This window comes from Gossypium hirsutum, chromosome A07 (assembly GCF_007990345.1).
Source record: "Gossypium hirsutum isolate 1008001.06 chromosome A07, Gossypium_hirsutum_v2.1, whole genome shotgun sequence".
NCBI classification, from domain to species: Eukaryota; Viridiplantae; Streptophyta; class Magnoliopsida; order Malvales; family Malvaceae; genus Gossypium; species Gossypium hirsutum.
The window spans coordinates 3405638-3419179 of record NC_053430.1 but is presented as its reverse complement, the minus strand read 5'-3'; the positions used below and the strand labels follow the sequence as shown (position 1 = coordinate 3419179).

The window sequence follows — 13542 nt, the reverse complement described above, 5'->3', positions numbered from 1 at the left end:
TATGAAGAGTACAACTAGTTATGGCATATTTTAACCTCGTATAAAAATATAAATATTTTAATTATATAAATATGAGTATTTATTTAAATAATATTTAGCTTCATTTATATTCTAATATGTCAATATGTACTATTATATATGTAATTTAAATTAAATTTTAATTAAGCATTATTTATTATTAAGTTTATATATGACATTGATTATTACAAAATATTTTTTATTATAAAATAAATTTCGATTGTTAAAAGAAACTTATGCTATAATATTTTATAATAAATATATTTATGTCATATTTGTTTAAAAAAATAAAATATAAATTTATAAAATATAAAATAAATTTAATTAAATAATAAAAAGATAAAAAAATATCAAATATATGTGTATTTTAATAAAAATATTTTTACGAAATCTACTCAATAACAAAAAAAATATTTTACATAAATTAATTTAAATATCAGAAAATATTAAATTTTTTAAAAAACGAAAACTATTTCAGTGAAACGAACGAGTGTAGTAAAAAAAATTATTTATCTCAAGTCATTAGATTGCAATTAACGGAATAAACGGAGGAGTGAATGAAACGAGAAAAATAGCTAAGGATGGTGTTACTAAAAAGTTATTAAAGAAAAAGCCCTATATAAAGCCCTACTTCAACATTTTCTCAATTTGATTTTCTTTTTTCCTTTTTCAAATCGACCTTTTCGTTTTCTCTTTATTTTGGGATTTGTTAGATTTAGAAGGAAAATTCAGGTATTCTTCTTTTCATTTTTATTAACTTTCAATATTTACAATAATTTTCTAGGTTTTGGTTTATAATAATTTTAGTCTTTGATTTTGTTGGCTAGACGTTTTGATTTGATTGTGATTCCTGCTGATCTACTAAACAGGTCTCAAATTTAAACCTTTGTTTTGTTTTGTTTGGTATCTGAGAAAATTGTAGACTTTAGGTTGGCATTTTAATTGAGGATCTTGAATTTTGCTCTTGATTCTTTTATTTTATTCCTTCCAGATAAGATAAATATCATTTCTTTTTAGAAAAAACCTCTTTCATATTATAGGGAAAGGGCAGATAAATTTGAATTTGTAGCTCAACGGTTTCTTTCTTGCACAGTTATGTGTATTATATTGCTTGGGTATTTGAATTTTGAGTTTTGATTTGATAGTATTGCAGGAGAGTTATTGAAATCAAGAGATGTTAGAACAGTTGCTGATATTTACTAGGGGAGGATTAATCCTCTGGACATGTAAAGAACTTGGGAATGCTCTTAAAGGATCACCAATTGACACCTTAATCCGGTCTTGTCTTTTGGAGGAACGCTCTGGTGCAGCATCATATAACTATGATGCCCCAGGTGCTTCTTATACCCTCAAGTGGACCTTCCATAATGAGCTTGGCCTTGTATTTGTTGCTGTTTATCAGCGTATTCTCCATCTTCTGTATGTGGATGATCTTCTTGCACTGGTCAGGCGTGAGTTCTCTGAGATTTATGATCCGAAAATGACTGTTTATAATGATTTTGACGAAACTTTTAGGCAGCTTAGGATGGAAGCAGAAGCTAGGGCTGAGGAGCTTAAGAAATCAAAACAGATGGTTAAGCCTGTCAATAACAGTAAGAAGCAAGGGCAGGCTCAGAAAGCTGGTTTTGATAAAGGAAATAAGAAGAGGGAGGGTAGCTCGGCTGCTGGTGGTGGGGATGATAATGATGAAGGGAAGGGTCGTAAATTGGAGAATGGGAACTCCAACGGTAAGAATTTTGAGATTGACGAACCTAGGATGACAGCTGCTGTAAATGGTAAAGAAAATACTAGTTCCAATTTTAGTGCTTTTGATGTAAGTAAGCTCCAGAAAAGGACTAAAGGTGGAAAGAAAACTGACACTGTAGTTAATAAGGGTTCCAAGGTGGACCCTAAGAAAAAGGTTACAAAGAAGAATAGAGTTTGGGATGATGCACCTCCAGAGACAAAATTGGACTTCACTGATCCAGTGGATGGAAATGGAAATGAGAAGATGGAGGTTGTTCCAGCAAGTCAAGGTGAAAGTATGATGGATGTAGAAGAGATTATCAGCAGCGATAGTGGAGGTGAGGAAGATGACAATGTGCAGAAGGATAGCAAGCCTGAAGCTACGAAAAAGGGCTGGTTTTCCTCCATGTTCCAGAGGTAATTTATTGATGTAGTTCCTTCATTAGATCATAATTCTATTCTTGAGTATATTTGTTCTGTCTTCGTGAAGAGTGAAATAGGATGCAATTTTTTTGTGAAGCCTACTTCATTTTGAAATAATGTCTCATAGCTTGATCCTGTTTATATGTTCATTATAAGGCTTGTCCTGGATGCTTTTTTAGTTTGTATAGATCCTTACAAGTTACAACTAGAGTTTCAAAGGTTTGTTTATTGAGTTGGCCACGTTAATGTTGCCAATTTTTGGCTTGATATTAAATGGAGAAACATGGGTATATTAGTTGATTTATGAGATGCTAGACTTTATCATGTAAAGAAAGGAATATTTTAGATATGATATGCTTGTAACATTGCCTGTTTTTCAGCCTTTCTGTTTTCCCATAAAATCGTGACTCTTATTGTGTTTAGTAAGTGGCAGGCAGAACTGTATGCTTCTAGACATGTTTCATTTGGTCTTTGTACAACTTTTAGTGGAAGCTTTTATCATATCATTGTGAAATTTACTATCTGATTAAATCATTTATGCATTTTCTTCTTTCCTGGACTTAGTATCGCTGGAAAGGCAAATTTGGAGAAGGGAGACCTGGAACCGGCTTTGAAGGCTCTGAAGGATAGGCTTATGACCAAGAATGTGGTATGTTTTCTGCTAATTTAACATATTTGATTGCTGTTATTAGTACCTATTCATATCTATAGGTCTGCTTAGTTATATCTGACATTCATAGGCTGAGGAGATAGCAGAGAAGCTTTGTGAATCAGTATCTGCAAGTCTTGAAGGGAAAAAATTGGCCTCATTCACAAGGGTCTCTTCAACAGTGCAGGTCTACAAACTTCCATCTTTATTATGCGAACTCTCAATTTATATTTCTGTTTTCTTTTCCTGCCTTTTGATTTTGTATAAGTTTAATTGTTTATGGTAATTGTGACTGCAGGCTGCAATGGAAGAAGCCCTTGTTCGTATTTTAACTCCTCGGCGCTCCATTGACATACTGAGGGATGTGCATGCTGCCAAGGAACAGAGAAAGCCGTATGTTGTTGTCTTTGTTGGAGTTAATGGAGTTGGGAAATCAACAAATCTAGCCAAGGTTGAGCTGATTTAACTGCTCTATGTCTAGATTTTTGCTTTGGGATATGCCTTCTGGTCAGGCTGGCTAAACTTAAATGTTACTTTGCAGGTCGCTTACTGGCTTCTGCAGCATAATGTCAGTGTTATGATGGCTGCTTGTGATACATTCCGATCTGGTGCTGTTGAGCAGTTGAGAACACATGCATGCAGACTCCAGGTATTACATCAATTGTAAATGTTCTATTTTTGACATACTTGGTGCCATTATGCTCGAAGGTGGTTTGCTTCATGTAAAAACGAGTATCATTTTATAGCTACTCTTTTATATCTGATTTGCTGCTTCTTGCTCTTGCTAGATTCCTATATTTGAGAAAGGATATGAGAAAGATCCTGCAATTGTAGCGAAGGAAGCAATTCAGGAGGCCACTCGTAATGGTTCAGATGTTGTTCTTGTTGATACAGCTGGTCGGATGCAGGTATCTTCTAATCAGTAAATTTATTTGTTTGTAGACTTTATACTTAGGCTATAGTACAGTCAAATTAGTTTTTCTAAAGCCCATGACATGCGAGAGGTTTGCTTTGAAAAGTAGTACTTAAATGCAATCCTAGGATATTTGCTTTTCTTGTTACCACATTAATGATATAACTCTATGCTTATCAGGATAATGAACCGTTGATGAGAGCCCTTTCGAAGCTAATATACCTCAATAATCCAGACCTTGTCTTATTTGTTGGAGAGGCACTAGTTGGGAATGATGCTGTTGATCAGTTATCAAAATTCAATCAGGTTTGCTTTCATATCAAGTATTTTGTCAATTTTATCTAAACCATACCTATGTTACTCAGACTCGGATGTAAGTGTTGGATACGGGTTTGTCTATGACACGGGTATACTAAAATTTTCTGAGTTTTTCTTGGAGAATCATACCCTCATTCTATGTCCAAATGTGTCTTGAATATGGATATCGGACACTAGTACTTCAGAAAGATGTACAGTCGGAGCAACATAGACCTATACAACTTAAATCTATGTTACGAAGCTGTGCCCTATTCTTCTTGCAGAAATTGGCTGACCTCTCCACTTCTTCTACTCCAAGATTGATTGATGGGATTTTGCTCACCAAGTTTGACACTATTGATGATAAGGTAAAATGAGCTTGAAACTTGAGAAGGTTTTCATATTTTACATAGGTTTGAGAAATCACACTGCCATTTTACCTCACTTATGGTGAACTTCCAACTGAAATTGATGTAGGTCGGAGCAGCATTGTCAATGGTTTACATATCGGGAGCACCGGTTATGTTCGTTGGGTGTGGGCAGTCATATACAGACCTGAAGAAACTTAACGTCAAATCAATCGTCAAGACACTGCTGAAATGAGTGAATGCTTTATCAAAAAACCACCCCACATTTTATTTGCAATGCTCAACCAACTCTTTTGTTAATGACTTTGGCCTGTGATTGCATGTTTACTTTAATGGAGGTGCATTGGTCCCTTGTAACTGTTAAGTTTGTTTTATGTGAGATCTTAAAATTATTCCTAGTTTGGTTACTTTGGTATCCTAATTCTCTTGTCCGTGCTGTTTAATCTTAGAAAAGAACAAAATTAATTACCACTCTTTAGTATTTAAGTAGGAAAGATATTTAATTTGCTTTTCTTTTCTTTTTATTTTTTTCTCTTTTAACTTTTAAAACAACATGATGACTGAGATGGGTTAGAGATAAATCTTAAAAATACAGTTCACCAATGTGTATTTGTTAAATATAAAATCTTACTTTTGATTAAATTAAATATATAATTTTGATTTTAGTTTAATATTAGATATTTTTTCTTGGCCGAAACAAATGTACCCATTGAAAATAAATAGATTTAATTGTTTTTAAGGTAAACTATACAAATAGTCACTTAATTATGTTCGCCTTCTTATGGTCATTTAATTTTAAAAAATTTTAATTTAGGCATTAATATTTAAATTTTTTTTTGGTCACTTTTCATTAAATTGATGATAGAAAGTTTCATTCTAACTGGTATAATACCATATTTAGTCCTTAATACTTATATATTTTATTAATTTGATCTTAATTCTAAATAATTTAATAAATCTAATACTTCACATTTATAAATTCCATCAATTTAATTCTTAAACTTCTTAACATAAATTCTACATGCTATGTGAAATTTAAAAATTAAAAATTTGAAGTACACAAAACTTCCAAAATAACTTAAAAATTTTCATAAAATTTAAAAATTGCAATCAACAATCGAATTTGACTCTATGAAATTTATTATTACCATTTGAATTAATATTGAAATTAATGACTCAAATTAAAGTTCAAAAACTAAATTCATAACATGGCGAATTTGATAAAGAAAAAAAAAACCATGTTACCGATAAAGAGGGAAACATGTTACAAAGGCAGACCTAAAGAGCAAAAGGTTTATTGATAGAAATGAAGAAGCAATATAGATTTTAAAGGGCTTCTCTTTTTTTAAACAATAAAAAGAGCATGGAATAGTTCTATAATCTCACTGTCTGCAACAACCTCAAAAACAAAACTATCTCACTTCCCTTCTTTCCCTTAATCACAACATACATTTTTGTTCATCAAACATATCTCAAAGACCAACAACCTGGGAAAAGTTTTATTCTCCTGTTTCCTCCTCCATCTTCCTTGTCACTACTACAGCATGCTCCAAGCTTTTCATTAAGATGAGTTTTTCAGAACCCATTCCACCAAAGTCGCAATGCCAAATCCTGTTGCTACCCGCTTCTTATCATTCCAGACGGGGCCAGCCAAGTCGATGTGCATCCACTGTACTTTTTCATCAACAAACTGCGAAAACATAGCTTAACAATCAAATTCTGCAACAAGCTTTATATCAAAGAGGTTGAAATATGTGTGCAAGTGTATAATTCAGATGGTAAAATTATTCAAGAGACATACCTGTTTTAAGAACAGAGCAGCAGTGATAGCGCCACCTTGACGACCACCGGTATTTACCATATCAGCAACTCCTGATTTCATCGACTCCCAATAGCTTTCTTCTAGTGGCATCCTCCAAAATTTCTCACCACTGACCTCTGAAGCTTCGAATACCTCCTTTGCCAGATCATCACTGGGTGTGAAAACACCTATAAGCGAAGAGGTTCCGACAAATTGGTAGTGGTTAGAATGTCCATACATGCTTTTTTTTCAATTGATTAACAACCAAGGAAATGATAAATGCAATGACTTCTCAACTGACTACGAATTGATAGTGTTGATCATTACTACTATTAAAACCTTTAAATTTGAATGTCTGGAAGGCAAATGAAGGATTTCATTCATTATGCCTAACAAATATGTCCATTTATTGTGTAAGGTATCATCTTGTCAATAGTCATCCAGAGAATAGATGAATATCATTATTAAAAAAATCACGTTCCCCTGCATCTAAAACTAACAAAAGATCATTTCAAAACACCCTTTTTGAGGACTTTTAGAATCCAAATGTTGTGGATACCTGCAATGGAGGGTCCAAGAGCAACTATACAAGCTCCAGTTAGTGTTGCAAGGTCAACTATCTGCAAAAAGGTTGACAAAGTCTTAAAATGTACTCCTGATTACTCAGAAAATAGCAATTTACAACTGTCATCACAAATTAAGATTGCAGAGTGTTTGGCTTGACCTTGTCAACACCCTGGTTGCAAGCATATACCAGAGCATCTGCAAGTGTAAGCCTGCCTTCTGCATCAGTGTTATTAACCTGCGTCGGCAGAGTGAGCAATGGCGAGCAATAAATTTATTGAAACAATGAAGAAAGTAAAAACTAACCCAGTTAGCAATGTCACCGTACCATATAATATACCTATACTTCAAAAAAAAAAAAAAAAAAAAATAATAATAATAAAGAAACAAAGCATACCTCAATTGTCTTTCCATTCGAAGCTGTGATAATATCTCCGGGTCTCATACCTGTTCCACTTATCATGTTTTCGCAAGAGGCAACAATAAAATGAACCTGCTTATTAGGACATTTTTACTGGGTGACAATCTAGATTCATGAAGCAACTGGAAAAGCAAATAACAAAGAAAAGAGAATAAAATACAATAACGAAAGAATACTCATCCTTTCCCCAGCCCTTTAGAATGTAAATTTGAAAAGGTTACAAAGAGAGAGGTAATGGTGAGAGAGCAAAATGAGGGCAACCAAATGACTTACCTCTACTCCAGGAGGTTTGATTTGCCCAAGGGCTTTTGCTGCACCAAGAACTGCTGCAGAACCTCCCATGTCAGTTTTCATGATGTCAATGGAGCAACCAGCTCCAGTCTTGATATTGTAGCCACCACTGAGAACATTTAAGACAAACATTCAAAGCCTATATAAACACGCAGCTAGAATACAAAAAGAACAAGGGACATGCATTCTGACCACTCATGTTAAATAGATCTCAATAGCATTAGGAAGAAATTTTGGTTAGATTATTCAAGTAATATGCTGCACATGGACCCATGGTGACTGGTAAAACTGTAGATGTGTACATAAACACTTGGTGAAGAACCCATCTCTTTGTTTATGGCACTGCACCAGAAACTTGAATGTACCATGCAGGCATCTCATCCCTTCCTTTTTTTTCTTTTCTAATTTCCTACTGTAAATCATAAATATCTTCTTGTAGAATATATGGAATCTATGTTACAATGAGTGTGACATACCAGCATGTGTTCAATATAGATATACATATGCTCCATCTTTTAGAAGTTCTTTCTTTCTTTTTTCCATATTTTAAAGGATCTTATCCCTCATAACTGTGTCCAAATATGTGTCGAACACAGGTATCAAACAAGGGTACAATGGGGAAAATAAAGAGTCGGAGTAACATAGTACGAAATTACCTGTCAAAAGTCAATCCTTTTCCAACTAAAGCTAACTTGGTTTTAATAGGTCCACTTGAGGGTTTGTAACACAAATGAATAAAATGAGGGGGATTTGCAGATGCAGCGGCAACTCCCAAGTAAGATCCCATCTTCAACTCCTTGCACTGCTCAGCGCTCAATATGTTTGCAGATAGAACATCACTGTACAAGGAAGCAATATTTGAAGCCTCTGCTGCTAGTGCAGCTGCAGCATAAAAAGACATTAGATCAAAGGCTAAGAATTATATCATCCTTCTCAAACAAAGCCCTATTATAGTCCCATCACCGACAATAAGAAGTTCAGTTTTGTACTTATGCCTGAAACAATAATCATAAAGAGAAAAGGATTTAAGATAAAAGGTAAGAATAATGCCTATACGAACCAGGGGTAAGTACATTTGCTGGTGAATTCACAAGCTCTCTTCCAAATATTATAGCAGAAGAAACATTTTCAGCATACTTGAGCTTCTTCTCCAACTCCGGTCCAGTTCCAAGACCAATAATATCCACAGAATTAAGCTTTGGTTTCCTTGGCTCCGACTTGTATCTACTATCTTCATACATGCCCAACACTGTCCCTATGATAACGCAAATGTTCAAATAACATCAATTTCAATCTTAGGAACAAGTACACATTAATCATGATGCTAAGAAACCAAAAGAGCTTTACCAGATGCTATTGCCGAAGCAGTACTCAGCTTTGACTCATTTGAGAGGTCTTCGGAAGAAGCCAGAATGATAGCCACACTATTGGCTTGCGCAGTCTTTGAGGCTGCAGCAACAGCTTCACCAAGCCTTTGAAAAGATGCTGGATATGAAGCTGTCTTTCCAAGACCAATCAAACCAACCCTTTTGGAGCCACAGCTAGGAAGTCGAAGAACCATAGACTTGCCAGCTTTCCCGGTGAAATCCTCCTCAGAAGAGACCTCAGCTAACATACCACCCAACAGGCCATCCAATTTTTTCAAAATTGAGTTTTGAAACTTGGAATTTTCATCCTTGGACATGTCTTTTTCAGTGACCCCAACTGCAAGTATGTCCCCTTTCCATTCTGCCACATCGATCTCTTTTGCAGCAAAAGAGATCTTTCCAGCATTTTTCACAAAAAGGCAACATCCATTTTAGTATTTAACCAAATTAAACACACACAAACAAAACAACATTTACATATTAAGACCATAAGCAAATAAATTCGTGGATCTAACTAACATGATCTTATCATATAAAATCAATATTAAAAAAATGAAAAGAAAAATGTTTAGCTTATCTTTACTCCATCGATTTCAGAATTTGAGCCTATACTAAAAGAAATGGACATCAAGAAATTAAATACCAAGAACCCTTAAAGCATCAATCCACAATCAAAGGCCAGTTCCTTAAAAACAAAATCATCCCCAAACAATTAACAAGAAGTTCACTTTCTTTTAGATATATGCATTACCCCCATTAGCAAAAGATAAAAAGATTTTCAACCCAGAACTTACTCTGAACCTAAAAGGTCAATCCAAAAACAATTTTGCTTAAACCCAACACAGAGAGAGAGAGAGAGAGAGAGAGAGAGAGAAGGGAGTCAGTCTCAGTCACCTTGGGGTGTTGGATGTTGGCTGGCTGAGTAAGGCCAAGAGTGTGTGCCATGAACTTGGCTCTTGGAAAACACAAAGGAGCAGATTTAAGTTGGTGAAAACACAAACCAAGAGAAACAAGGACTCTAAAAGAGAAGTAGGTAAAGGAGCGACAATGGTGGCGATCATTTCGCAATGTAGCTATAGTGCATGTATTTATATTGAAGTTCCCCCAAGACCAAATGGGGTTCAGCGAAAAGTAAACGTAAAAGGGGGCTAAAGGCTAAAGCTGATGGATGCATTGACATCATTATCTTGGGCATCTCGTCGCCATAAGTTTTGCTTCGTTGGATTAGCTTGATATTTTATTAATGCTTGCTCAGCTTTATCTGGTTTTATCTTATTTTAGTTTCTAATATTGTGCATTACATTAGTTTTTCCAAACCGCAACCCGATCCTATGCATGAAAGAATATTATATTTTTCAGGTGCAGCATAAATAATTAACAAAATTAATATCTATGATGTAATAAAATAATTTATTAATAAGAATAAGAGTAAAGAATTGGATATGATTGGTAGTGGAATTGATAATTTTATCAATTTGTTGATTTAATCGATTTAATTATTTACAAAAAAAAAATTAGTTGAATCAATTTGTCATTTGTTCAACTAGTTTTTAACTTGGTTCATATTTTTCTCTAAATTAATATTCTGATCGATTTTTAGTCAAATAAATTTGAAAGATGAATCTGATTCAATTCAAAAGACTGCGTATAAGAGGACAAGAAAAAAGTTGGTTGGCAAATCCAGCCATTAGCAAAGGACAGTGAAGATAGGTTGAAGATGAATCCTGTATTATTGGCAGGCCGTTGATCCATATTGCTTCCAATCTTATTTTGCCTAGTTTGGAAGGCCCTTAGTATAGAAGAACGGTAGTGTAGCAGCGTTAGAGGAGTTGGTTGTTCATCAGAAAAAGCACACCTTATTTCTGTATTTGCCATAGGATAACAACACATTTGATGTAGTAGAAAGCCTCTTCATTATATTTCAACCAGTGTGCTACCTATTCGGTTAGTTATATGTAGGAATTCAATACAATCAGTTGACCCAAACCAAACAGCATGGGGAGTGGGCATAGATGATCTATCAGGAACCCTGCATTGTAGTTCCTATCTAATTGATAGCCAACTGTTTCCAAAGAAAATTAGCAGTTTAAATGATAGTTTAATCTTCCGTTTTGCTAAGTAATTGAATCTCACTTTCAGGCTTGTAGAAACATACAATCCTCCTTTAGACTGAATCTCCAAACATAGCAATCGCCTTCCTTTAAGAGGGAGAAAGCCCAATGTGGAAAACCCTTCATTCCAAGGCCTCTGCAAGCTGCAACTGCGAATGAATCTCATTCTACTCCCACATAAGCTTAGCTTCAGTTTTGTTATTACTTACAAGCACACCCGATAGACGTTGACTGTTATATTGCCCCGATAAAAACCCATTGATACATTATTGCCATCCCAAATTTGAACGTCTGACAACAGATATCACCTCCGCACAAAATGCTTTTCCAAGTCCAAGTATATGCTTTCCTTGCTTGAACCTGCAAGAAATTTTGTTCCGTACAATCTTTTGCCAATAGAATGCTTTGCGTAAAGCCGTGGCTTGGTAATCAGTTTCCACGCTTGCTTAGCTAGAAGAGCATCATTCTTCATCTGAGTATGCTGAATACCCAGACCTCCAAACTTCATCGGTTTGCAGACTCGGTCCACTCATATCATGACCCCAGAAGAAGGATCGAACTAATCGATCAATGTACCTGAATACTAAATGGAGAATGACTTATGATGTGCCATGAATATTTGTTGAAACTGATGATATTAAAGAGTTGGTAAATAAAAATTGTAATGTGGTTGACTTGTTGAGATGAACATGTAGCATAATGCGATATAGCAAGGCACAATATATGAAATTGTAGATTGTTAACTAAAAATAAGCTAAGTGGTTAAAAATGAATTAGAAAATAAATTATTACAATTGAAATAAGAAATTAATTTGATTAAATGATCATGTGAATTGAAAATTTCTATAAATTAACAATAACTGAAAATGTACAAAGATTTGAAATCAATTAATAAAATGTGGTAAATAGTAACATAATCACCTAAGAACGTATATAGATATGAAATGAAAGAAAGAAAGTAATAATAATGCGCTAAGAGTAGTTGCATGTATGAATGAAATACTTTCAATTGAAGTGGTAATATAGATACATTGCTTATTGATGGGTTACATGAGAAATGAGATGTGGAAATTGATTAAATGCTCAATGAGCAACGGATAAGTGTATATATATATGTGTGCATAAGAGTTATTATGATGATTAATATGTGTGAATATGAGATTTGCCATAAAATTTAGATATGTAAAATGAATAATTATATATTTATTTCTTAGTAAATTTGATAGAATAATTAAGATATAGTTGACATGTTATAAGAATTAGTTGCACATTTTTACGGAAATACATCATTTAATGGAGATATATGCCTTATGATATGCCTTATGACATAGCATTTATGTGCAATTTATAAGACCTACATATATGTGATTTTGGTTATGATGGTTGGATGCATATTCGTGCAATGTACATATGGTTGTGGTTGGATGAAAATTCTGAGTGTCCAATTTTTATTTTACTTAAATTATTAAAGGTTGAGAAATGAAATTTAATAATAATGGACTAAATAAACAATTGATGACAACATGAAATTTAAAGCATATCTTTTAATTTCGCTTAAATGAGGTAAGAGTGATTGTGTAATGAAATTATAAATTAGTAAAAGAACTTAGGGTTATGAAACCAATTTAATGGAATGTATAAATCTGCACATTGTAAAATGGAGTTAAAGAGATAGAATAATTTACTAAGATGCTCAACAAGTGTATAATGAGGAAAGTGAATTGATAAGGTGAAATTGTAAAATGGAGTAATATTTAAACTTATGAAGTTAAATTGATTGAATAATATATAAACCAGATAATAAGTTACAAGATAAATGATTAAGTAAATGGTACAATTTGAAACTATAATTCTTTATTTATTAGATATTCACCGTAAACTTAAGAAAGGATTTAGTAGAGAACCTTTGTGTACTTACTAAGCTCGCCGAGCTTGGCGCGTTAATTGTTTAAAAACGTAGGTGAAGGACTTGTTTCAGGAAAGCATGGAGGACTTGGCTACATCAAATGCACCACATCACACCCTCTTGAGAATTCAAGGTCAAATCCCTGGTGTAATCTAGGGACTTTGGAGGGGCATGTATATAATTTGTGTATGTTTATAGTGAGTAGTGTAATAAGTGTTTTGTTAAATTCTTTACAAGTGTATTTAAATGATAATGTGATATTTAGAATAATAATATGATGTTCCTAATGGTTTTGAAAGGTTTTGTTACTATCGGAATGGATATGAAGATGTTTTATCATGTTTTGAAGTGCTCCAAAGTTTAAATTTAGGTCTCCTGTATCCATGTATCTATGCCTAATCTTCAAGTATCGGTACTAGGAAAGGCATTTGCCAGATTTTTACAGTATCAAGGTAAGGTATCAGTACATATTACCCTATGCCTTAAAATTTATGTTTTTGTCTTAAATTGTCACCCAATGACGACTAAAAGTAATAGCTTTCTAATAAGAGCACTAGTTGTATATGTGTATACCTATGAACATATTTTTGCAGTTTTTGTGGACTTTGATCCTATTGCTATATCAAAATTAAACGAGAAGAGGTTAAATAGCACCCGGACGCATGGCAAGTTCATTGTTACCGAAACT

The 13542-nt window shown here is 33.8% G+C and overlaps 2 protein-coding genes across 7 annotated transcripts; one reads left to right on the top strand and one right to left on the bottom strand.

Annotated features, from left to right (window-relative positions):
• The first annotated feature begins 560 nt into the window (after positions 1–560).
• Positions 561–4791, top strand: LOC107920154 (signal recognition particle receptor subunit alpha). 4 transcript variants are annotated; one of them, XM_041117208.1, is made up of 11 exons: positions 610–750; positions 846–887; positions 1172–2160; positions 2731–2815; positions 2907–3002; positions 3114–3266; positions 3357–3464; positions 3604–3723; positions 3909–4034; positions 4310–4393; positions 4503–4791. In XM_041117208.1, the coding sequence occupies exons 3-11, from the start codon at positions 1193–1195 to the stop codon at positions 4626–4628; spliced, it is 1866 nt and encodes a 621-aa protein (XP_040973142.1). In that variant the 5' UTR covers positions 610–750; positions 846–887; positions 1172–1192; the 3' UTR covers positions 4629–4791. The 4 variants fall into 4 exon arrangements, with proteins under 4 accessions (XP_040973141.1, XP_040973140.1, XP_040973142.1 ...); XM_041117209.1 differs by having other exon boundaries at positions 1164–2160; XM_041117207.1 differs by lacking the exon at positions 846–887 and having other exon boundaries at positions 561–750.
• Positions 4792–5593: 802 nt separating this feature from the next.
• On the bottom strand, positions 5594–10304 carry LOC107920609 (leucine aminopeptidase 2, chloroplastic). 3 transcript variants are annotated; one of them, XM_016850403.2, is made up of 10 exons: positions 9732–10304; positions 8818–9232; positions 8531–8719; positions 8127–8352; positions 7453–7579; positions 7156–7251; positions 6919–6996; positions 6754–6814; positions 6195–6382; positions 5594–6083 (listed from the first exon to the last, which is right to left on the bottom strand). In XM_016850403.2, the coding sequence occupies exons 1-10, from the start codon at positions 9780–9782 to the stop codon at positions 5955–5957; spliced, it is 1560 nt and encodes a 519-aa protein (XP_016705892.1). In that variant the 5' UTR covers positions 9783–10304; the 3' UTR covers positions 5594–5954. The 3 variants fall into 3 exon arrangements, with proteins under 3 accessions (XP_016705892.1, XP_016705891.1, XP_040973139.1); XM_016850402.2 differs by having other exon boundaries at positions 8531–8725; positions 9732–10302; XM_041117205.1 differs by having other exon boundaries at positions 8531–8725; positions 9632–9742.
• Positions 10305–13542: the final 3238 nt, after the last annotated feature.